General features: G+C 40.6%; 1 protein-coding gene across 1 annotated transcript in view; it reads right to left on the bottom strand.

The window, feature by feature from the left end:
* The window catches only part of BPTF (bromodomain PHD finger transcription factor), a 134,178-nt gene that overhangs the window by 1,199 nt on the left and 106,404 nt on the right, over positions 1-26,575 (bottom strand). The window contains exons 22-29 of the mRNA XM_065896814.1: positions 23,714-23,936; positions 22,518-22,984; positions 20,170-20,252; positions 19,624-19,849; positions 15,725-16,053; positions 11,770-11,962; positions 10,548-10,632; positions 4,765-4,951 (exon numbers count right to left, since the gene is read on the bottom strand). Of these exons, the coding sequence (XP_065752886.1) occupies positions 4,765-4,951; positions 10,548-10,632; positions 11,770-11,962; positions 15,725-16,053; positions 19,624-19,849; positions 20,170-20,252; positions 22,518-22,984; positions 23,714-23,936 (1,793 nt within the window). The remainder of the gene's footprint in view (positions 1-4,764; positions 4,952-10,547; positions 10,633-11,769; positions 11,963-15,724; positions 16,054-19,623; positions 19,850-20,169; positions 20,253-22,517; positions 22,985-23,713; positions 23,937-26,575) is intronic.

Below are 26,575 nucleotides of genomic sequence, written 5' to 3'. Positions count from 1 at the left end.
GGGGAAAATACGGCAAAGGAAACCCTGGAAATCCATAAAAAATAATATTTCAGTGACTGGCTACATATATGTTTCATTCTGCCCTAAATCTGGAAATCAACAAAAATCCCCTAACATCTCTTCACATATCATTTTATTTACATAAGCAGACTTGAGCAAACTTCTCAGTTGGCTCCCATGTTCTTTAATAAAAATTACATAAACCAGAATATAATAAAAAGCTACATGAAACCACTAAATGGCAAGCTCTCCTGAGCGGCCCCTTAACCATGCAGACCCCGCCTCTGGGCCTCCTCTCCTTCCCCCAGTGCCTTGGTTTTGCAGCAGGCCCACCTCAGCAGCTGCCGCCACCATCCCCCTCTGCGTCCTGCCTGCAAGCCTGGTAGCAGGGTGGGATTCAAATCCCCCAGCTTCCACTTCCACCAAAGGCTAAAGCCTTTTCAGCTGAAAAAAGCAGTTCTAGAAATTTAACTGGAGTAATGACTACACGAGGCACGAAGCAGGAAGCAAAAGAGCACGGAGGGCTTGTACTAAGCTGTGGTCCTCGGTCCTATCTTCACTCACCCTGAAAACCAGGCTCTCCAGGATGAGTTACCTGGAACTTTCAGTTCTTAGGTAGGTAGATCTCTTACACTGCTATTTCTTATTTTATCAACTTTATATTGTTTAAATCCTGCTATGGCAAACGAGAACTGAGCTCGTGGAACCATTTTCCCTCCTCCCTTCTTGAGTACAAGTTCTATTTCTCCGTAATTTAAAATTAAATCTTTCCATGCTTTGTCTGCAGACATTCCAAAAGTTGAAAATCAATGTACTGTTTACATGACTATGTAAATATTTTTCTCTGTAGCACCTAATCTTTTGCTAGGAGGGCATTCTTAGTAACCTATACAACTTTTTGCCTTTCATGGAGTTTCTGACTTTCATTCCCCCCTTACATTCTTAAGTTATCTAATGTATGAATCAATTTTTCCCCTCCAGACGCATCCCTCTTGGGAGTGCTCCATTCTCCTGCTCCAATTTGAACTGCCTACTGCATGGGCCTGCTGTACAAATGTCACTCTGGGTCAGAGTCGTTCTCTTTGCTTTCTTGAAATTCAAGGTCTTTTGTTTTCTTGATTTGCTTCTTTATTTTGCTAGTGCACATCTTAAAATAACTTGCTAAGAAAGTATGCAAGGAAAAGAAGCCCTTTCTGATCCTTGTATGACTTGAAAATGTACTTATGCTGCCTCTACGTTTGACTGGCTAGACACAGACTTCATGTTTCCTCAAACTTTTGGATTTATTCTTCCATAATCCTCTAGCATTCCATGTTGCTACAGAAAAGTCTGATACCAGTCTAATTCCTGTTAATTTATAAGTTGTTTTATCCTCTTTACAAGCTTTCAGAAGAGCTTCTTCCATCCTTAGCCTCTGGAGGTTTTACAGTGATGTATATGTGCGGTGGACCTTTTCCCACTTGTCCAGACTGGCTTAGACGTTTGTTTATCCACTCCACTCCACTCCACGACCCCGGCCCCGGCCCCGGCCCCAGTCCATCTCCCTATCCCACAGGAACATGAGCTCCGTGGAGAGCGGGAACTTGGTTTGATCTGCTGCTATAGTCAATTCTGACACACAGCCGGGGCTCAATAACCATTTTTTTTTAAATTTATTATTTATTTTTGGCTGCGTTGGGTCTTTTTTGCTGCGTGCAGCTTTGTCTAGTTGCGCGAGCGGGGGCTACTCTTCGTTGCGGTGCACAGGCTTCTCATTGCAGTGGCTTCTCTTGTTGCGGAGACCGGGCTCTAGGCGTGTGCGCTTCAGTAGTTGTGGCTCACAGGCTCTAGAGCGCAGGCTCAGTAGTTGTGGCGCACGGGCTTAGTTGCTCCGTGGCATGTGGGATCTTCCCAGATCAGGGCTTGAACCCGTGTCCCCTGCGTTGGCAGGCGGATTCTTAACCACTGCGCCACCAGGGAAACCCCTCAATAACTATTTTTTGAATGAATAGTTTTGCTTGGACTTGAAGTTGTGTGCCTCTCACTGGTTTGGAAATATTTCTTATATTAGAGTAGTCTTTTGATAATTTCCTCTCCTCTGTCTTCTCTGTTCTTTCTTTCTGGAATTTCCATGAAATGAATACTGGATACTTTATAACATTTTTTTCTTTCCTATTTTTCATCCCCTTGTCGTTTTGCTCTTTCCACTGAGAGTTCCTTGATTTTAACTTTCAATGTGTGCAATAAGTTTAAAAAAATTTCCAGTTACTCTCTTTTTCTCAGATTGTTCTTTATTTCTAATATCCTGTTCACTATTTTGCAGATGCAGTACCTTCTAAAATTTCTCTCGGGACATGACTTAGAGGCTTGTTTTGTTTTTTTAAAGCTCTCTCTTGTTCTCTCTGGAATCTATTTTTCGGTTACACCTTGACCTTTTTCTCCTTTACACTGCAGGTTTTCCTTACCTATCCGTCCGTCCCTGTCTGTTCCCACTTATGAAGAGTAAGTTAACAGCCTAGATGGGTGCCTGGAGAACCCTGTGCATGTGTGTGTGGCTTACTGACTGGCAGGCTTTACTTTAGATCAGTTTTCAGTCTCAACACAACTGACATTTTGGAGTTGGATAATTCTTTGCTTTAAGGCTATCCTACGCACTGTGGGACGTTTAGCACCATCTCTGGCCTCTACTGTTTAGATGCCAGTACCACTAACCACCTCCAAGTGTGACAAACAGCAATGTCTCTAGGCATCGCTAAATATCCCTTACGGGGTGGGGGTGAGTAAATTATCCTGTTGAGAGCCCCAGCGCTAGAATGAGGGAGCCGATCCTTCAGAGATCAGGGGATTTTCCTCTGGGTCCCATTCTCTTCTGTCTACTCTAGTTCTCTGCAGACGGTTTTTTCTCCTTTGCAGAAGAACCCTGTGTTCTTCCAGTTCTTTGGGCATCCTGCGCAGGCTGCACGCTGGGGTTAGAGGAGGGTGTGACTAGCCCAGATTTAGATCTTCAGTTAACCGCTCTCTCCTCCTACTCTCTAGAGCCTTCGATTCTATTTCAGAGTCTCCGTGTTGGAGGCTGTCTGGGGTCCTACTGGTCGGCAGGAGCCCGCGAGCAGTCGTCTGGCTGCGCGTGCCCGCCTTCACCGGTCAGCCGCCTTCCATCTGCTGTCCCTCACAATCTGCTGAAATCTCATCAGCTAACTAACTTCTACCATGTTCCTTTCACCACTCTGAGTTTACCCCTCTTTATTCCTTTATTATTATTTTCCTGGGGACTCTGTCATATTAAGTAAGTCCTCTTCCATTTTAAGTTTTACAGCTAACGGGTTAACAGACAGGCAACGATAAAAATGGGAAAGTTTTAGGGCTTCCCTGGTGGCGCAGTGGTTGAGAGTCCGCCTGCCGATGCAGGGGACACGGGTTCGTGCCCCGGTCCGGGAAGATCCCGCATGCCGCAGAGCGGCTGAGCCCGTGAGCCATGGCCGCTGAGCCTGCGTGTCCGGAGCCTGTGCTCCGCAACGGGAGAGGCCACAGCAGTGAGAGGCCCGCATACCGCAAAAAAAAAAAAAAAAAAAAAAAAAAAAAAAAAAAAAATGGGAAAGTTTTAGAGATTCTGTGAAGTCTCTTGGTTGGTGGTCTACACAGCCTGCCTGCCCACCGGCTTTCCTTCCCTCCTTGCCTATAGTTTTTGACTCCTTCACTGAGAAGGTGATTGGATACTTCAGTTGTGCTTGTCCTTCACTTTTAGCTTATGCAAACTGACTCTGAAGTACAGTTCTTGATCTACCTTGTTACAGGAGGAGAGAAAATACCCTGAAGATTTTCCTCCGAGAAAAATGACTAGGTAGAGCACTGATTCTTATGCTTTGGTATGCAGAGTCCCGTGGGAGTTCATTAGGTAATACAGATGCCCAGACCCCAGCCCAGCCAAGATCTACCCAATCTGACTAGGGAGGATCAAGCTTGCGGGCTAGTGGATGGGGGATGGTGAACAATGAATCTCAGGGCTACAGAGCGGTGGCAGCTCTCAAAGAAAAGGGAAACAGCCTTTCGTTGAAAGGAAGAAAGTCATGGGCTTGGGGAGGAGCAGGTGCGGAAGATCAGAAACAGAGGGCGCGAAGGTCACAGTATCTGAATAGCATGCAAAGCTGCTCAATGTTTTTATGCTACGAGAGGTTCAAAGAAAAGGTCTGTGGACTTGGATTAAAGTTTAGTTTTGTCCACAGAAAACATCCATTAGAATAAAACAATTTATGATTTCAAAGATACAGCAAACGCAAATGAAAGAGAAAGCGCTTAAATCCCCACTTGGTGGTCTTCCCCTTACTCTACCCTACAGAACAGTCTTTTTTTTTTAAACATTATTTTGTTGAATTCTACCAGTCTTCGAGCATTTCACCTACTATATGCTGTGTTGAGTATTAGTCTCATAGTTTTAAAAAACTATTTTTTTGGCCACGCAGCCTGCGGGATCTTAGTGGCCTGACCACGGATCGAACCCCCACCCCCTGCAGTGAAAGCGTGGAGTCCTAACCGCTGGACCGCCAGGGAAGTCCCAGGACAGTCATTTTTATACTTCTGTAAACTCAGTGAGAGCAAGAACTCTTACTACTACTATCTTTGTATGTGCCCCATGGCACTTAACACAGCATCTTACATTCTGTAAGCATTTGATAAATGCTTTTTGAATTTGAAAAAGTGACTATAATTTTAAGCAGATCATACACAAACCCAGCAATTTCTCGTTAGGAGCTGAATTAGTTCAGAGCGCTGAACACATCTGCTTACCTGCTAGCCTTGAATCCTTTCAATTTCTGTACAAAGAATGATTCAAGAACTTCTGCACACTGGTAAAAAGGAGAATCACTTGGATTGTAGTAACGACAATTATCAAAAATTTTGGTCATATCTGCTACAAATTCTGTCAGCTTTTCATAATATCTTCTTTGTACTCTTTCTTCCATGGTGGCGAGGTCTTAAAAACAAAATGTAAAAGATTTTCAAAGCTTTAAGGTTGTTCCAGTGTGGATACTGCCTGCAGTTCTGACAAATAAGAATACATAACATCTTGCCCAAGCAGTCCTGGAACCAGGCTGGTTTACCAGTGAAGACTACGTAGCAATTCTTGAAGAAAATAGCAGCATTTTTCCAATTTTGTTTTTGATTTGGGGTCTAAAAGATAAATCTTGGCTACCGTTAAGAAGGGTCTTTTACTTTCAATTAACTACAGAGAATAGCTCTTTATTCAATTGGTTTGAAACAAAGCAAACACTACACCAACATGAACAATACGTATCTAAGTATAACACATTTCCACATGCAAACAATTGATTAAATACCTTACATGTACAAAGAGAAGAAGTCCAGAATTAAGAATAAAATCTCTGTGGTTTTGTGATCCTTGTATTAGACTTTAATAATATAATTTTGTTTCCTTTTAAATTGTTATTGTTACCTTTTATTGGTGACAAGTGATACTGACTTACCGATTATGTTGGTAATAATATAAAGTGTCTACTTAAAATAAACTTAAGGGAAAAATATTAGCTGATATGAATAAAAATAGCAGTATGTAAAAGTAGAGGTAGTGTGCAGAAATGGAAAAAATTACTAGGGTGGTACACAGGTAACTGCTGTGGAATACTGAGCTAAATCCACCCAAAGTAACAGTGGGTCCCAGGAGACAGTTGTGCTTGAAGGAAAATTCCATATACAACATGACATGAAAACCTGGGAGAATAAAAGGTCAGTGATCTCAAATCAATCTAGGATTGACAGATAACACAATTCCTAACTAAATCTCAGTAATTATTTTAGAATTTGAGAAAATAATTTTAAAGTACATTCAAAAAATAAAAGTGTAGGAATATCTAAGAAACATTTGAAAAATAAAAGTAAAGGGAGAAAATTTAATCTATGAGACATTAAAAAAAATTACAGGGACTTCCCTGGTGGCGTAGTGGTTAAGAATCCGCCTGCCAATGCAGGGGACATGGGTTCGAGCCCTGGTCCGGGAAGATCCCACAGGCTGTGGAGCAACGAAGCCCATGTGCCACAACTACTGAGCCTGCGTGCCTAGAGCCCACAGGTCTGCAACAAGAGAAGCCACCACAATGAGAAGCCCGCGCACCGCAATGAAGACCCAATGCAACCAAAAATAAATAAATAAGATAAATTTTATATAAAAAAATTTATAAAGCTGTGATAACAAAACGTGTGGCATTGCACAACATGATACAAACATTAATGGAACTGAATTCAAAACAGGAACAGACATAACTGTATTCAGCGTGAGAATTTCACCTATGTTGAGGATGTCATTTCAAATAAGCAGAGGCAGGAAGAATGCATTAATAAATTGGGTTGAGGCAACTGCCTACCTATATCTGAAGAAAAATTCTACCTCACACTATATGCCAAAGTAATCCGAGGTGAATTAAAATTTAAGAACAAAAGTGAATGTAGTTAATCACTGAATTGTGCGTATAAAAGTAGTTAAAAATGGCAATTTTATGTTATACATATAATATTTTAACACACAAACACGTCTTTGATAGTTCCAGTTTACGCAGGTAGGGGAAAAACGTGTAAACAAGAACAACTGCAAAAATGTACCCAGCCTGATTAAATTCCGAACAAGACTTGGGCGCATCCATTCTGTGTAGGTCACATAAACTGTACAAGGTAGGCAGAAAGCTTAACACAGCCCGCCCGAGTATCACCATATTCAGACTTAAGTTCTGGGCACTTCCTGACTAATTGTAATAAAGTATGTGAGTAGTGTTTGGACATTTAATGATTTCAACTTAATTAGTATCCCTTAAAAAAAAAAAAAGTACTAGGAGAACATACAGGTAAGTATTTATATATCTGGGGTAGGGAAAAAGGCTAAAAATACAACTCTAAAGGTAGAATTCATAATGATTAATAGATCTGAATTAAAAAAATGTTAAAAACTATCACATGACCAAAAAATTGCCATAAAACATTAAAATATCCTTAGTTTATAAATAACCCTTAAGTAACACTGACAACAGTATGAATATATCAAGAGCAAAATGGCAAAATACATAAATAGGGAACTCATGCAGAAGTACAAACAGTTATAAGCACATCACTAGTTACTGAAGACAGGCAAAGCCAAAGAGTCACTTCCTTTGCCCAAATTAGCAGAAATTAAAAATTAAATAACATCAGCCTATTAACAGGGGCTACCTCTAAAGGTGGATGAAAGTGGTGGTAAATTTTACATTTTACTCCCTATATCTCTGTAACATCTGCATTTGTACATCAAACATATTCTTTTGAAATAAATATTTACAAAGAAAACTTTTTCTCCTCGAAAGAGTGATAATGCTCAGGGTTTTCAAGTGTGCAGAGAAAAGGGTACAGATATATGCTATCAGTGGAAACTGGTTCAATCTGCTGAAGTGCAATTTGAAAATACTTACCAAAAGCCTAAAAAGTATACACACACCCTTTGGCACAGAAATTCTATTTCTAGAAATTTTTCCTAAGAAAACAAACAAGAACAGGGCGGATGCACAAGGATGTTCACAGAAGTGTCATTTATAGCAGCAAAAACTGCAGACAGCCAAAAAATCCATTATGGAGGGGTGATTAAATAAATTACCTTAACGTCATACAATTAAAAACGATGTAGGGGGGACGTCCCTGGTGGTGCAGTGGTTAAGAATCTGCCTGCCAATGCAGGGGACAGGGGTTCGAGCCCTGGTCCGGAAGACCGCACATGCCACTGAGCACCTACGCCCGTGTGCCACAACTACTGAGCCTGTGCTCTAGAGCCCATGAGCCACAACTACTGAGCCCCCATGCCACAACTACTGAAGCCCACGCGCCTAAAGCCCGTGCTCCGCAACAAGATGCCACCGCAATGAGAAGCCTGCACACCGCAACAAAGAGTAGCCCTGCTCACCGCAACTAGAGAAAGCCCATGCACAGCAATGAAGACCCAACGCAGCCAAAAGTAAAATAAATTTATAATCAATCAATCAATCACGTTAGTAACTTTCCAGACATTTGCTATGCATCTCTAAACACATGTACATACCCTTAGAAAACATACAACTGTTTACTGCTTAAAACCCAGGGATTGCTCTGTAACTTTCCTATTTCTTTCAACAGTATGCTTGGGAGACCTGTATTATCTGTATGTACATACCCACATAAAATGCTGTTTATCTTGGTGATATTAAAAAAAGAAAAGAAAAAGACAGGAAAACATTCTAGCTCTTCAAGAAAAGAATTTTGGCTAAATAAGTTAAGGCATATTCAATTTACAGACTATACAAAGCCATTATTATCATGTTATTGAAGATTAATGACACAGGAAAATGACTGCCAGACACAAACATTTACTATATGATCTCAATATTTAAAAAAAAAAAAAAAAGTTTTCAATTTTTACACACACACACGAACACACCAAAATGTGATAGCATTCAGTGAGAAAAAGATCAAAAGTGCATTTATCTTTTCTTACTTTTTTTATTTCTTAAATTTTCTATAATCAAGTTATTTTTAGAAGCAAAAGACATCTATTTATTTAAATAAACACCCCAGGTACTTTCTCAAAGGAGATTATTCAAATCTGAAATGTGTACAATGATTAATTTCTTCTATCTTAGACATGAGGAGGATAGAGGTAACGGCTACTTAACATATTTATGGTTTTTCTTCCTGAAGATAAGCCCTCATTTATCTCTTCTTCATGTTTCTGCATCTTTGAAGTTGCCGTCAATACAACCCGTCTTTTCTTTTTTTTTTCTTAAAAACCTGTTTGAACTTTAATTCCTTTAATTTTTTCCTTTTATTTTTAAACTGAGGTATAATTGACATAGAACACTGTGGTACCTTTATGTATACAATGCGATGATATTTTTTTTAATTTATATATTTTTGGCTGTGTTGGGTCTTTGTTGTTGTGCGGGCTTTCTCTAGTTGCAGTGAGTGGGGGCTACTCTTCGTTGCGGTACACGGGCTTCTCATTGCGGTGGCTCCTCTTGTTGTGGAGCACGGGCTCTAGGCACACGGGTTTCAGTAGTTGCAGCACGCAGGCTCAATAGTTGTGGCACACAGGCTTAGTTGCTCCGCGGCATGTGGGATCTTCCCGGACGAGGGATCGAACCCGTGTCCCCTGCATTGGCAGGCGGATTCTTAACCACTGCACCACCAGGGAAGTCCCAATGGGATGATTTGATGTTTGATTGAGAAATGATCACCATTTCTCAATATATACAAACATCAAATCATATATACATACATATCTCAATATACATATTGAGAAATGATCACCACAATACTATATATATGTATATATATGTATTAATGCGTATATAATACGCATATAGTTACAAACTTTTTTTTTTGGTGATGAGAACTTTTAAGATCCACTCTCCTGGCAACTTTCAAATATACAATAAAACCATACCCATTAAAAAAATGCTTAGCTGGCCGTTTGGAATATTTTCATCAGCTAGAGCTAATTTTTGGGCAGTTTTGGAAGCTTTTAGCTATGTTTTAATTTCTATAACTTCTTTCGTAGATAAAGTATTTTTAATATAATCACCGGTAGCTGTTCATCTTAATACAGTAAATCCCCTACATATGAATGAGTTCCGTTCCGAGAGCACGTTCGTAAGTCTGACAAAGTTAGCCCAGGTACCCAACTAACACAATCAGCTATGTAGTACTGTACTATAATAGGTTTGTAGTACTTTTCACACAAATAATACACAGAAAACATTTTTAATCTTACAGTACAGTATAGTACTGTATACTTGAAAAGTATACAGTAGTACCAGCCACATCACCGATGCTTTTACACTTGCTTCCAGACATCCTGGGCTTGAAATAAAGATACTGTACTACTGTACTCTATACAGTACTGTAAAGTACACAAAAGCACAACCACTTGTAGAGGATGCACACGTGTGACAATGGACACCAGACACGTGAACTAACTTACATGACTGGACATGCGAATGCACGTTCGCATTTTTGAAAGTTCGCAACTTGAAGGTTTGTTATGTAGGGGACTTACTGTATAGTTACTTGTAGCTGTTATTTAGTACCACTTTTATTTTCTGGGCAATGAGGCTATATTCTCTTGGATTTCTACCTTTGCTCTCCTTCAGGAAAAGATGAAGAAGAGGTGACAGGAAAGAGGAGAGGCTCACAAGGACCCCAATCCGTTCACTGACCTCACTCATTATACAGTAGAGAATACTCTGCTCATCCTTTGATTTAGCTACTCCTCTACTGATGGCTATTTATTTCATTTTCAGTATTTCTGCAATTATGAACACTACTGCGATGAACAACACACCTGTGCACATGTAAATCCTAAGAGATGCAACTGCTGGGTCCAAAGGTACACACACTTGAACTTTAATACGTGCTCCCAGTTTATCCTACAAATGACCGTATACCAGTTTGGACTCTCACCAGTCTTGCTCAGCATATGTTCATGATGTATCGATTTTTTGGATGATAAATGAAGTAGCTGCTGAGACTTCTGAAAAAACTCCATGTTCAACTCAAGCACTTACCCATAGGTTCCTTAATAACACCGTAATAATCTGGCGCATCATTAGGATCCACTGGTTCAAGGAAAGGCCAGGCCATCTTATGGGCCTATAATGAACAACAACAACAGAAAGGCATCATTGGTTATTGTCAGGTTATTGTCAGGTGGAAATGACAATTTCACTTAAGTTTCCCATTTGAGTTCTTGCATCCAAGAACTGGAAGAGTCAGTTTTAAACTTGAGAGATGAAATTATTTATACTTAGATGATTTTTGCTGTAGTCACAAATTATCTCAGACGAGCATGCTCTGTAATAATGGTTCTCCAAGAGAGGTCTGGAAACTTGGCCTGGAGCGGGGATGGTGGAGCACTAGCTTAGGGGTCAAGGAGTCTGTACTCTGGTCCCTTCACGATGACCTGCCAACTGAGCGATGTTGGCACTGCAATCACACCAATTAAACTGGAGTGGGATGGGTTCCAAGTGTGGAATGGTTACCTCTGCAGGCTAATGATGTGGCAGAGGTGTGATGGTGATGTTAAATAACATTCAACCACATATTGAGACTATTGTTCTCGTTTCAGTTCTTTCAACGCTTCTAATTATGATCACAACAGGAGGAAGTGTTAATCTAGCACTCCTATGCCTGGAATACATCTCTAATGCTTGCTAATCTTAGAAGCCACCCCCACCTTCCTTCTTGTTTTTAATAAGGGAGGGAAGGCTTTGGCTCAGAGCCTTAGATAAGCATTTGTATCTCACTAGAATTTAATCAAATGGCTTTTCAATCAATGGTGGTAAGATGGTTTTCTTTAAAAATAAAATTTAGGTTAAAAATAATGAGTCATGGGCTTCCGTGGTGGCGCAGTGGTTGAGACTCCGTCTGCCAATGCAGGGGACAAGGGTTCGTGTCCCAGTCCAGGAAGATCCCACATGCCGCAGAGCGGCTGGGCCCGTGAGCCATGGCCACTGAGCCTGCGCGTCCGGAGCCTGTGCTCCGTAACAGGAGAGGCCTGTGTACCACCAAAAAAAAAAAAAAAAAAAAAATAATGAGTCATTTTAAACATGAGCATTAGCTAAACAACAACAGTCGGCATGGGAAGGACTGAAGTCTGTGGAGCACTTCAGCTGGGAGTCACTAAATAGTCAGGTGCTCTAAGATTGTAAAGGTCAAACCCCAGGCGTGTTTCCAAGGTCACGCTGATTGATTTCATCTTTAAATGCTGCACAGAGCGTGGTTTCTCACCTGTAAAGAACGCAGCACCCTCTTCAAACCCTCGTAATCTTTCTCTGTTAGCGGCGTGAGCACTGTCATGGCATCCTCTGTTGACTGGCACTGTGGACAGACATACTCGTCAATGAGTTCTGCCTCACTTTGCAAGATGCCAACGCAGCGCCCATGGTACCAATTCTGACACCGATCACAGCCAATATAAAATCTGCAAGATCCGAAATGGAAATGTGAATTCAAAACAGATGGGATCACATTACTTATAATTTACTTTAAAAAGTAATAAAACATGCATTGCATATATTCTAACCCTGGGATATAAAATAGTTTTAGTATTTATAATTGTTTTAATACTTTTGAAGATTGACATTCCAATGAGTTACTTTAGTATTTCTGATGTTAAGAACAAGCATTAAAGGTTTAAGAACACTGTCAAAATTGGAGAACCAATATGAAGAAAAATGTAAAACATTTAATTGACTTCAAAGCTCAAAACAAAATAAAGACAAAAATCTTTCAACTAATACCATATCAAATGGGAAGCTGATATTGGCCACCCAACTGGGAGTTCAAAATCCTAAAAGCTGTTTAACAGAGTCTCGGAGCTTGTACCCAAATTAGTGTTTTTCTAACCTGCAATAAAGCACCATTTCAAAACACTGATAAAGTCCAAACAAGTCAGGCCATTTTAATCTCATTAATTTCTATGTTACATATTGAAGAATCAAGTCTACCATTAAACCACATTTTCCCCAATGCATCTCAAACATTCACTATGAAGCAACATAAAATTTTGAAGGGGAGGTAAAGAGGGAAGAAGAGAAAAAAAATTGGAAAAGAATTTGTAATGTAAGTGTATAATATATGCAGAAAAATACCTTGCTTTTTATTTTAAAACAAATAAGTAACCAGTCAGAGCAATTTGGCTTCCTAAATTATTAAATATGATGCTCTTATCAGAACTCACTGTGACTCATCATAAGGTGTTCTGCAGATACAGTACAATTCCTCACTGTTGCCCTCTTGTGCCCGTTTACAATCATTACAGATGTACACATCCATTTTCTTAGCCTCCTTTTCTGTGATGCCAACACATTCTCCATGATACCAGTTAGTACAAAGATCACAGCCAATATAGAACCTAAAAGCATTCACAATGAAAATGACAATGTAATTGTCATTTTGAGCTGCATGGTACGTAAGTCTGTCTTCCCTGTCCTGATTCACGTTCTTACAGGATAACTTTCTGCAATGAGTCAGCTAAACATCCTGAATCCAACCATTCTAACCCTGACAAACTACAGCATCTGATGCTATATCAAGTGTGGGGACATAGAGTCGCTCACATCAATTTCAACAAATACACTGTTTAGTGAAATGTGGGTCTTTAAAAACACACTGGAATTTGAAAAAATAAACAACACACTGATGGTAATGTCTCCCTCTTAATGAATGTGTGTAAAACTGTAACAGGCACAAAAACCAAAGCCAAAGAATCAAAGACTTACATCTGTCAAACCTATGCCACAGAAGCCATTTCAAAATCAGGGCTATTTCTTAGATAGGTTTGAAAATGTATCTCGCGATTTAAATTTGAAAACAAAGCAAAGCGCAAACACCAAGGAGAAGTTACACTACAAGGAACATGCAGGAGGTCAGCCAGTTGTAGAAGAAAAATGGTCAAAACATGGTATGAAGAAGAAAACTAAAAAAGGTACATGTAGTAATTCAGTTTCTACCAAGTTTTCTAAGTAAATATTGGAATTTAATTTTAACAGACTATGACATGGGCCAGTTTTTCAGTTAGTAGAATGTGTGTGGCAATGTGGAGTGGCCAGTTTAGTCAGCTGGTGAAGAACTACTTCAATTCAAAAACAGGGACACACGGAGTGGAGAGTGATGTAAGGACAGTTAATCTAAAACCGCAAGAGGGTCTACAGGATGGGGCTATATGAGTGTGCAACTGTGGGTTATCAGTTAATTAATCCTCAAGTCTTTTGTAATGTAAGATCCCAAACGGTAAAGGGAAAAGCATCTCTATGACAGACACACAGTGTATCAAAGTGTTGACGAATGCTCCGGAGGAACGCCTTGTCAAAGTCATGGCAAGAATAAGCGTGAATTGCAGGGAACCAGACTGGCCTTGCTGATACCATCGGTTCTACCAAGGTGTTTCTTGGCAGATTCGCCTACAGGAATCGAAATAGTCCTCAAGCTTCCACCTAACCTGCTTTTGAACGTAAAGGAATAATGGTTGTGTGGTGTATCCTATTGCCACTAACTTTTTTCTTTTGAATTATGATTCCCGCACGATTTTCACTGCCGCACGTGGAGGCCTTCGGGGCGTTTTGGTATGTTGCCTTCACCAGGTGGTGGGCTGTGTGTTCTGTAAGTGAGTTCAGGACTTGAATTTCAGGTTTTAGTCACTCTCACTAGATTCCCAAAGGAGCCTACTTTGGAACAAGAGATCACTAAATACTCCTTAAGAACCACTAACTCTTCCCAACTAGAATAGGGAATGAATGAAGCCGGTATACTGAAATGTGAATAATGAAAAACTAAAAAATATGAAATCTCCCCAAATCATGAGGCAAACTCAATAAATGAGCATACGTACACGTGTGCTGCAGTTTATGCAATTTGGGTGTTAAAAAAAGTCGTGTGTGAAATGAATTTCTCTGATCTGAATATTCTAAATAGGCCAAAATGTCTGGTTATTTAAGGAAATTCCATAAGCAGATCTTTCTGTAAAGAAAGAAAATCTTTTGTAAAGAAAGTAAATTGACAAAAATTGCATTGGACTTGTACTGGACTAAGGGGAAAATCAATCAATAGGGTTCTACTTTTTATATCACGTCTAATTTCTCACAAAGTAAGACAATGAAAAGTGCAGATGCCTACACTGATCTGTGTTTGATTCAACACACAGCTAAATCTACCAACAAAAAGTTTTGATTTAGCACTTGCAAACAGACTGTAATTTAAATAGCACCGCTAACGCAGCTTCAGTGTTACAGCTTAAACATCATCAAACAATTTTATTTTATTAATTGATTAGGCATCCACTTACAGTAGACATTAAGCATTCCTAATTCTAAATGATCATACTTTTTTATCACAATCAAATAAACTTTTGGGTACTGTAAAATTAACACTGTGGTTAATTTTGGCTTTAAAAACTTGGCCTGCATTTGAATGTTGAAAATGGAAGCTAAATACCTAGCTGAGTCATAATAATGATAGGAAAAAAAAAAAGTGTAACCATGTTTACAGATTACTGTCTCTAAAATCTTGTATATATCACCAAATACAAGTTACAACTGTCAAAAGCAGCTTCCAGCTGCCATGTTTATCAAATTTTTGAGTGTAGTACTTGAGGAATGAGTGAAAGAAATCACTTTTTGTATTTTTCTGACTTTTGTCCCCAATAAGAAAGTGGGAGCTTTGACAAAAATAATATTAGGTTACAGTATTCTAATACAAAAACCATAGAATTACTTAAAATTACATGATAAAAATCCAAAACCACTCAAACTCAAAAGCCCCTTGGCACCATTCGTATGTAGGTCGTCTTTAGGATTGGATGTAATCGTGGGGTTGGGAAGATTCCAGAACAGATGATCTCAACTTTGGGTGGTGACAGTAACACACCTTTCTCCAGACAGCATTACTAATTGATCTGGAGTTGATCCAGAGAGAAGAGGAGACAGCAAAGGAGCAACAGAAAGCTTATCTGACAGAAAATATGATGAAGGACAAACACGAATCATGAACACGTGGAAAAAGAACCAAACTTTTATTCTAGTGTCAACGTTAAAAATATCAGCTGCAAAACCACAGATGAAATAGTATTATCCTTATTTTTAACTGTTTTTATTTACATTGCTACTGATATACTCATTTTCTTCAAAACTGGAAACTGAGCTAAACTTTTAAGAAAATAAACTAGAGCTCAAAAAGATCTACTCACTTAGATTCATCGTAAGGCGTTTTACAAATACAGTAAAGCTTTGTGTCCTTCTTCGTTTCCTTTGAGGTAGTAGAGATCATTTTCTTCTTCTTCGACTTGGAGCTTGAGTCTCTTTCCTCTTCTCGCTTCCTCTTCTGGGAAGCCACAGGCAGCGTGGCCGTGGTCGTGGCCGTGGCTAGGGGGCCCGAGTGCTGCGGCGGGGGCGGAGGTGGCGGGGAAGGCGGAGGGGCTGGAGGTGCCGGTGCTGCGGCGGGGGAGGTGGCAGCGACAGCTGTGGCCTGCATCATGTCTTTTTCCTTCTTAATTTTCAGGTCCCTCTTGAGCTCTTCCTGTTGTCAATCAAAGAATATAAGACCATCAACTGACTTATGTAACGTTCTGGCCAGAGGACGTTACATCACCTCCCTTGTCTGAGCAGCTCCACAGTTCACTCTAAAGTGAGGGAGTCTTGTTAACTCCAAACAAGAGGGTTCTTACTACACCTTAAACCCAATTAAAACAACTAGAAATAGAAGATGAAGATTACACAACAACTAGAAAACTGCTAGCTCTCTTCAAAGGAGGTCTGACAGAAAGATGAGCAAGTGTGTAGAAAGAACGGCCCCTCCTGCATGCCAGGGTCCTGCCCTGGTCATTGCAGTCATCACTCAGGACATGATTTCAAGTGTCCTCGCTCGCTGGCTGCTTTCTTCCGGCAAATCTCCGTGTGTCTCCTTAGAGTGAGCCTCGACGTGAACTGGACATGATACTCCAGATGTGGCCTGACCAGCCCAGAGCAGAGTAAGACAGATGTGCCTTATTTACTGTGCTCCTGTGGCTAGAATTTAAGACTGCAAGGAGAGCTATTTTCTCAATACAAATTTTGCATAAATTAAAATACTTTTTCCCATGTGAGGTATTTTACAGACACACCTCTGCTACCTAGTGCTACAACTTATTCTGAGAAATGATGATGAAAGAACTTTTATTTCCCTTGGACTTCCCTGGTGGTGCAGTGGCTAAGAATCTGCCTGCCAATGCAGGGCACATGGGTTCGAGCCCTGACCCAGGAAGATCCCACATGCCGCGGAGCAACTAAGCCCATGTGCCACAACTACTGAGCCTGTGCTCTAGAGCCCGCGAGCCACAACTACTGAAGCCCATGTGCCTAGAGCCCGAGCTCCGCAACAAGAGAAGCCACCGCAACGAGAAGCCTGCGCACTGCAACGAAGAGTAGCCCCTGCTCGCTGCAACTAGAGAAAGCCCACGTGCAGCAACAATGACCCAACACAGCCAAAAGTAAATAATAAATAAATTTAAAAAAAAAAAAAAGAACTTTTATTTCCTTAGAGAAAAATCACTGTGACGGGCATTCATGAACAAGCTTGGTGTAATTAAACCAGAGCTATGACCAAGTTTTTAAACATCAAAAAAATTCTAACAAATAAACCAGAATGATCCTGGTTTAATGAACCTCTTTCCTCTATCTGGAGTCTAAATAGTCTTATAACTGAGAAGATATGCTGTGTGACAATTCTACAGTCCTTCTCTATTTAAAAACAAAGTCTGAACTTTTTCCTAGGGAAGAAAGTAAATCTTGAGTTTCATTTTCCTAATAATATGATGTGTTTATAGCCTGAAGAGATGGATTTTAGGAAAACCAAGATCGTCAAGACAGTGTAGTAGGTACATACTTTGACATACCTCTTCAAGAACATTCCCATGGTAGTAAGATATAAAAAAGAGAAAACTGAAAAGATAGCCATGCTTGAATAAGATATAAATGTCTCTATGGAACGGAAACACAAAACCATGACCAGGGCTAAAACTGCAGGCCTCCTGGGCTCCAGATTCAGAACGGGGAAGTGCAGGCTCCCTGCTGGATGTTAAAGGCTGGCTGTGCTACACTAGGCTTCTGGAGGGAGGAAACAAAAATAAAACTCCTCTAACTTAAAATTCCAAATGCAAAATCAAATGATAAACAATAAAAACATGTAATGTAAAAAAAAAAAAGAAAAAGCAACCAACAAAAATCAATAACCTAATCTGAATTTACTCCAAGTGAATTTTTATGTTTTATAGAACAATCTGACAAAAAACTTTATAATATGTATGAGACATTCAAAGAGTTAAATGAAGGCATAAGTTCTATTAAAAATGAGTAAGAAATATTGAAAAGACAAGCAGAGGGGGATGGAGGAGGGAGGAAAAGGTAGAAGACAACACATTTTTAGGACAGTGAAACTATTCTGTATGATACTGTAATATGATTCTGTATTCTGTTATGTAACATGATTATATGACATCACTCATTTGTCAAATGCACAGAACTACACAACACAAAGAGTGAAACTTAATGTAAACTATGGACTTTAGTTAATAATAATGTATCAATACTGGCTTATGAATTGTACAAATATGCCACCCTAATGCAAGATGTTAATAATAGGAGAAACTGGGGTTGGGGGTAGTATACGAGAACTCTCTGCTTTCTGCATAATTTTTATGTAAATTTAAAACTGCTCTTAAAAATGAAGTCTATTTTCTAAAAAGGCAAGCATAAATGATATAAGAACAGGTAGATATAAAGGACCAATCACATATGCTGAAAATAAAAAATAAAATCTTTATAATTAAAAATAAATTTTAAAATATGCTAGTACATATACGTTTGAATGTTGTTCCTCAAACTAAATCATCTTAGCAATAAATTCTATAGTTAAAATAATGCTGAACATTTTCTTTAAGTATAATTTTTCTTCCTCATTGGATAAGCGATACACTGTCAGAAACAACACCACGACTGTATACTAGAATATTTGCAGTAGTTGTTAACATTTTTAAATGGCTGCATAGTATGTACAGTGCAGAAAAAGAAAAATGTTCAGTATATGTTGTCTCCAGCGTGATTCTGATTTTGTTTAAAATGTGTTTATATGTGAATACATTTATTAAAAGTAATATATGTAAGCTATATCCTAAAATTATTTTAAAATGGTCATCTTTGGAGGGGGGATAATCAAAGATTACCGACCCTTATTTTTGTTTACTTGGACAATGGTCGCGATCTCAGTATTTATCTAGCAGTGACTACCTTATTGAACTCTCTCTTAGATCTTAATAATTTTTCTTTGGGGTTTTGATATAATAATCATATATACACAATAACAAATTTTATCTCCTTTCTTTCTCTGGCTTAACCTTAGCTAGAATTTCTAGAGATGCTAAGCAATAATGTTGATTCTGGGCACTACCGTCTGGTTTCTGACTTCAGTGGGAAGATCTCTAATGTCTCACAGTTATGTACAGTGTTTGTTAGTAGGATGATCAGTGTTGTCTTAACATCTCTCACCTTCTTAAAATGTACAAGGCACTTCTAGGGATGCTTTATATAGCCCACTTCTCTTTTAAAAAACTGTTTAAATATGTATGAATAGATGTCTTCTTTCAATTTTCAACAAATTCCCTAAGTAAGCAGAGGATTAGCCATGCCTGCAGATCATTTACAAGTCAAGAAAGAAATCTGGTCTTATTTAATAAGCACACTTTATTTTTCTTTCAGCATTGTTTTGCAGTTTCTCTGTCTACCTTTCTCAAGAAACGTGGCTCCTGATAACTTCTGGCAAAGACTGCGTCACAGACAATAAGGGCTATTGTTGCCAAGAGGGTCCTCGAATGTTTTAATCAAAAGACTAACCTCCCCGAGTGGCTAGTTTAGAGATTACAATATACATGTAGATACAAAAATCTCTGTCATGCTTTAAAAGATGTATGTCCTACTACTTCTCATTCTAGGGACAAAAATGTAAAATCTAGAAAACAAGCTCAAATTTTAAGCTTAATGGAAATTTCAAGGGGAAAAGAAGAATAAAATTTGATGCTAAACACTGAACACAGGACGATAGAAAATACCTTCTTACCTGCACTTCAATTTGTAGGTCTTTGTCTAGCAGTGCTCTCTTCTTCAGTATTTCGGCTTTGAGTTGCTCTTTGTGCTTGAAGAGCAGTGCAGAGAGCTTGCTGGCATTCTGTTTGCTACGTTTCTGTTCCACGCTCTCCTCTCGCTTCCGTTTTTTTGCTGCCTGTTTTTCTTCTTTATCTATCTTATCCAAAATATACTTCATCACCTGGTTACAGACAATCATTCTAGAGAGAAATACACAATCTATGTAATACTGGGCATTTCCTTCTGAAAGGCTTAAGACAAAATTTTTCTACGTCTTTACAGTTGGTACAAACTTTCTGTGACTGGGAAGCTTCAGAGCGATTGGAACCAGTTATGAGCATCTATTAGTACTGAGTGTTCTCATTTAATAAACTTCAATCAAGATAAAAACAATACAAACTCAGAACTCCTGTGTGTGTGTGTGTGTGTGCGTGTGCGTGCGTGTGCGTGTGTGTGTTAAAGAGAAGAGACTGATATACAGTGAGACCCAGTGTAATGGGTTATAAACATTTCTCCCTACCTTTGATTCTCTTCTCTTTCAGCTGGAGTCATGGTCTTTTTCTGTTTTAAATGTTCTATTACAGCATTATGCTTCATCACCACCTTCAGGACAGAACAAAATCCAAAAACGCATATTTTATAATGACTACAAGTTGGTGCACAGGTAACAACAGTAGAAATCTGAGCACATGTATGTGTTTCCCAAAGAAACTAAAAATTTTATATCGTAATACAAATAAAATGAGAGCTACTGTGTGGCCCGGGTGCTTATCACATACCCGGCACCGTGCCCAGGGAAGCAGCTGACATTACCTTGTTTATTCACCGTAACAATGCTGAAAGGTAGGGAAACTTTTATAAATGAGATAGTGAGACATAAAGAACTTACTAACTTGTTTGAGATTAAAGAATTAATACAGCTCTAATTTTAACCCAGCTATCATCCTCCAATAACCATGTTTTTAACATTATGCTCTCCGTCCCAGGCATTCATTTTAAAGATCACCCCACCCCTGCCCCATTGCCACCTTGCGCAGAGATTAGGGTAAAGACAGACATTGTAATAATTCTCAGTTCATGGACCATACAGTGCTAAAAGCTGGATAATAATGCATTTTAACACATTATATATGACGTTAATTTTTTAAGAATATTACTATACATCTTCAAAATCCCTCTGCTGGGGCTTCCCTGGTGGCGCAGTGGTTGAGAGTCCCCCTGCCAGTGCAGGCGACGCGGGTTCGTGCCCCGGTCCGGGAGGATCCCACATACCGTGGAGTGGCTGGGCCCGTGAGCCATGGCCGCTGAGCCTGCGCGTCTGGAGCCTGTGCTCCGCAACGGGAGAGGCCACAACAGTGAGAGGCCCGCGTACCGCAAAAAAAAAAAAAAAAAAAAAAAAAAATTCCTCTGCTGCTTAAAACACTTCTAACAACATTACAATCATCAAAGTTGCTAAGAGACTAGATCTTAATTATTCCAACCACTAAAAGGAAATGAAAATTATGTGACATGATAGGGGAGTTAATTATTGCTACAATGGCAGTCATATTATAAGATGTGAATGTATAAAACCAATAAGACATATACCTTAAATTAAATTTATACAATGTTATATGTCAAATATATTTCAATAAAAAATAAAATAAAAAGTGCTTCTACATACATGACCTCATTTAATCATTACAGTAACCCTGTGTGGCTGAAAGGGAGAGAGTTTTAATGAGGATATAGCTCAGGGGAGATCAGTGGGTTTCACAGACTGTAAACGGGAGACCCAGGAACTGGGTTCTCCTGACTTGGGAACACTTGAAACCCACACAAACTCCTGACTAGTGCGGAACGCCGCACATTCTCCCGCAATGCTATAGAGGATGTCACTATACACGTGGCTTCGTTTCAAGCAGAATAATTCTAACTCATCTAAATTGCCTTACTTCACTACAAAGCTACTGCACAATGCCACTTTTTATTTATGCTATGGAGTAATACTATTTAAATCTTTTTTTTACGAAGGTGTGGCTGGAAGCACAAATGAGTTTAATCTGTCTATAACATTTGCTTAGTCTACGTGCAAACTAAGGAATGACAACTGCAAATAACTGCAAAGAAATTGCTATGATGCCTGAAGTGGCTTCCAAACTTAGTTAAACCTTCAGGTTTCGTATCAATGATACTTAAACTTCCTAAGTCCACTCTTTCCAACTTAGTTCTCCCAAAATACACGTAGTTTTTCCAGTAAGCACTGACTGTTTATATCCAACAGAGTTCCAAACCATAACAGTCATTCAGTACGTTTTGGTCAACCCAGTGCTGCTTCTAACCTGAAGCATCAATGACTTTTGTGTCTTATTTAAGGAAAGCTAACACAACCAAACACTAAGTCTAATGCACAGCACAGTAATTCAAGCTACTGAACATGCTGCTTTTACTTAATAACTTTACCTGTTTCTGAATGATTTCACTTTGATTAGAAGCTTGGAGGGTGTGTTCCCGCTTAATTTCTATCTGTTGCTGCTTCTTCTTTTGCTGCTGATCCCTGAGTTGCTGAACCCTTTGCAACTGCTCTTGCACACTGGCTGCCTGTACTGTAACCACATTCTGAATCTGATGGGTCTGCACAGGGCTGCTCTGCTGCCTCTGAACGGGGACCTGGAGTTTGAGCTGCTGGGGCACACCACCTTGCTGAGCCTGTATCTGAGCCACAACCTGTGACTGGATCTGGGAGAGAACCTGGACTTGTTGCAGCTGCGGCACAGCAAGGACTTGGGGCTGAGGCTGCCGTACTTGGAGCAGAGGACGGGATGGGGACGAAACAGTAACTTGGCTTAACGTTTGTCCTGATGAAAGAGTTTGAGTTGAAGACTGTACCTGGGGTTGTGACTGTGGCTGGCCCTGGGAAGGTGGCTGAAGAGATGTGTGTGGCTGAATTGGAATCGGCTGTGAGGCTGTAGTCTGACCCTGGGACTGCTGTCCAGGAGACACTTGGGATGGAGTTGATGGACGCATTCGAGTCTGTGGTGGACTCTGGACACGAGCAGGAGACTGTCCTTGGACATTACTCTGAGGCTGACACTGTCCTGCACCTTGGGGTTTGGAGGACTGTGCTTGGGTGGGCTGTGCTTCAGGAGGGACGTGGGAGGCAGAAGTTGCTTGGGTCTGGGCTTCAGGCTGAGCTGGGGACGGGGGTTGGGTTGGGGGCTGGGGCTGTGCGGGCTGAGCAGTCTGAGGCTGGGCTTCTGCAGGACTCACGCTCGACGGCTGAGCTGGAGGCAGGCTCTTGGCTGGCTGCACCTGTGTCAGGGGCGATAATTTACTCTGTCTTTGTTCACTTGTACCTGTGAAAAGGAAAGACCAAATATTTCTTACTCTAGAACATGACACTGTGGTTTAACAAGAATTTGAAGGGGATTTTCTAAAGGTGAGAATTCTGCATTTCAGTACAGAAGATTGATGCCCTAGAAATGCTCCGTCTAGAAACACCTAGGTCAGGACTCTCCTAAATTGGGGAACACAGGCCCTGTTCATGGCTGCCCTCCGCACATTTTGCTAAGTCTCCAGAGGGCTGGCTTCCAAAGCAAGGCACAGTCTCCGGAAATCAGCCAGGTCTTCTGGCCCAGGCTAAGGCCAGCCCACATTCCTCTCCTATGGCGTGACGCCAGTGAGTGACGGCCGCTTGCAGCAGGAGGCTCACCAAGTGCTCTGGTCCTGAAGCTCCCAATCATAGGTTATGAGCTGGAAATACCCACCTGCCCTGAGAGCACGTCATGACTCAATCAGTTCCTACAGGCTTGGTGAGGAGTTAGGAGTGGGCACAGTCACCACGATACTTTACTGTTTTGTGCCAACCCCCCGCTTTCTATAGTTTTTAACGGGGGGTGGTGGTGACAGGGAGGCTGTCAGAGCAAGAGATCTGGTCAAGCTCTTGTGAGGCTGACCAGTCAGCTGTGACACTCACCAGCTTGAGGCACATCCTCCCAAAGATAAAGACCGGCCCTCTGGCCCCCTCTGTCACCTAGCAACCCGTGACACTAACAAGCAGCATTTCCCACAAGCCCAGGTTCTACCTGCTGCTGTAGTGGAAACAGTGGTGGTGGTGCTGCTGGTTGCCGTGGCTGTTGTTGCCAGTGGGGTGAAGAGGAACCGCTGGACGGTACCGTTTGGCATTGCGGCTTGCATCAGCTGCTGTCCTGGACCGGGAAGTATAGTCACCCCTTGAGGTATCAACTGCAACTGTCCAGTAGTTTGGCCTTGTCCTTGAATCACTACTGTCAAACCTTGATTACCACCCTACGGAAAAAACACACAACATGTAAACCGTGTTCAAAGGATTGATCTGCAAGTATACCATTTTTATGTTGAACAGATCCTTTAAAATAATGAACATATGTATTTGAATGTCTATGGAATGGTACCAAGAAAAATTCAGATAAGCTAAAATAAGAATATTTATTTTAAAAGATTGATGGTGTTTAGTGGAAAAAGCATGAACTAACAATCCAGAGTTCCAGTCTGAGTTCTCCAAACGGACAGACAGGTTATCTGTCTGTAAGTAACATCGCTGCTCTGGATCTAAATTTCCCAATCTATCAAATAAGGGTGTGAAGTGAATAACTAAGGTCTGCACAAAATTCTGATTTTAAATCATCTTATTTTATAACTTTCAAAGCATCTTTAGACATACTTTAGACATGCCTCATTTGATTCTCACAATAGACTTGTGACTTTGCGGATTAGGGAGAGAAAATATTACTACAATCTTTCTACCAATTAGGAAACTCAAGTTAGAAAGTTCAAGACTCCTACCCAGAGTGAGAGGGCAAGTTCAAGGTGAGATATAATGAGAAGCCCAGGTCTCCTAGTTTCAGTTTTTTCACTATGTACCAAATGACCTATGGAGTGTGTTGGTGTGTGCCAACGTATAGAAAGCTTAGGGTTCTAGACGTGGAATGCAAACACCATATGAGGAAGGTCACTAATGTCTGAGTAATCATCCAAATGGGGACTAGGAACTAAAAACTCCATCTGCACTGCCTCTTCTGTCCAGGACTTCTTAATCCTCAACCATCAGGAACATGGTGGAAAATTAGAAAGCAAACGTAAAAACAAGCCACCCTAAGTTCCCAACAGCCAAAACTGATGCTACAAAGTTCCTACAGTGATGCTAAGCTCCATGCACTTTACTCAGGAGTCCCTTACTATAGCAGTCCCCAGCCTTCTGGGCACCAGGGACTGGTTTCGTGGAAGACAATTTTTCCACGGACGGGGTGGGTGGGTGGGTGACGGTGCAGGCGGTGACGCGCGGGACGGGGAGGGACGGGGAGCGGCAGATGAAGCTTCGCTCGCTCGCCCACCCCTCACCTCCTGCCGTGTGGCCTGGTTCCTAACAGGTCGCAAACCAGTTGAGGACCCCTGCCTTATTCACTATTGCTTTTCTAAAACATTTTTGTGCACAGTCAAAACTACATACAATACCAAGTATAGTTTAACGAATAATTGTAAAGTGAACGTCTATAAAACCAGCATTCAGGTCATCACTGCCAGTATCCAAGAAGGCCCCCGTGTGAGCTGCTCTGGTCTTAATTCCCCTCCTTTGCCCTAGAGGTAAGCACTACTCTCACTGTTACAATAACTGCACTTCTTCATAGTGCGACCACTTGGGTATAGCTCTCTAAGGGCCACAGACTCACAACTTCAGGAGCACCATTCAGGGAAGAATTCAAATGGTGTCCCCTCCAGGTAGGCAATGCAGCAGGCCCATAACCCTACACATATAGCTAGTTCTGCCTGTTTCTGAATCTTATGCAAATAGATCATACTGCAGTTCTGTTTGTTACTTGCTTTTTTTTTATTTAGCTCAGCAATGTAGTTCTATGTGGCTGTTGTTTGTTCACTTCCATTGCTGGAGGAAGGCAACTTATTTATCTAATTGACTGCAGATTGACATTTGGGTCGTTCCCAGTTTTTGACTCTTATGAACAATGCTGCTGTATATATTCATGTCCATCGCCCTGGTGCTCAGACGAACAAGAACTTCTCCAGGAAACATACCTAGAAGGAGAACTACTATGACGTGCGGCATGTGTCTTCAGCTTTGCTACATAGTGTCTACAGTTTTTCAAGGTGGCTAAAGCAATTTATAATACTACCAGGTGTGTATGAGAGTTCATTCTGCTCCATGTCTTTGCTGTCTCTTGATTTTGTCTGACATTTTATTTTATACTAATCTCTTAGATATATGGTTTTAATATGCATTTCCCTCATTACTAACAAAATTCAGCAGTTTTTTGGATTTATGGACGTTTAGATTTCCTCTTTTCTCGACAAGTTTGTTTGCTCTTTTTTCCTACCGAACTATCTGGATTTTTTTCTTCCTTAATTTGTAGTAGTAATTCTTCATGTATTCTGCAGAATAGTCCTTGGCTGGTTGTAATTATACCTTTCCTCATTCTTTTCACTCTTTTATAATGTCTGATGAACTAAAGTTCTTATTTCTAAGGTTGCTGAATTTATAAATCTTTTCCTTTATGGTTAGTATTTTCTGTCTTTAAGAAAGCCTTTCCTGGGCTTCCCTGGTGGTGCAGTGGTTAAGAATCCGCCTGCCAATGCAGGGGGCATGGGTTCGAGCCCTGGTCCGGGAAGATCTCACATGCCACGGAGCAACTAAGCCTGTGTGCCACAACTACTGAGCCCGTGAGCCACAACTGCTGAAGCCCGCATGCCTAGAACCCATGTTCCACAACAAGAGAAGCCACCACAATGAGAAGCCCACACACCAAAACAAAGAGTGGTCCCGCTCGCCACAACTAGAGAAAGCCCACGCACAGCAACGAAGACCCAATGCAGCCAAAAAGAAAGAAAGAAAGAAATTTTTTTAAAAAAAAGTATTTTTGTTTGACTCTAGGAACCAGACATTTAAAAAAGTAAGT

Source organism: Phocoena phocoena, chromosome 19, assembly GCF_963924675.1.
Source record: "Phocoena phocoena chromosome 19, mPhoPho1.1, whole genome shotgun sequence".
NCBI classification, from domain to species: domain Eukaryota; kingdom Metazoa; phylum Chordata; class Mammalia; order Artiodactyla; family Phocoenidae; genus Phocoena; species Phocoena phocoena.
This window is presented reverse-complemented; position numbering and strand designations above follow the sequence as displayed.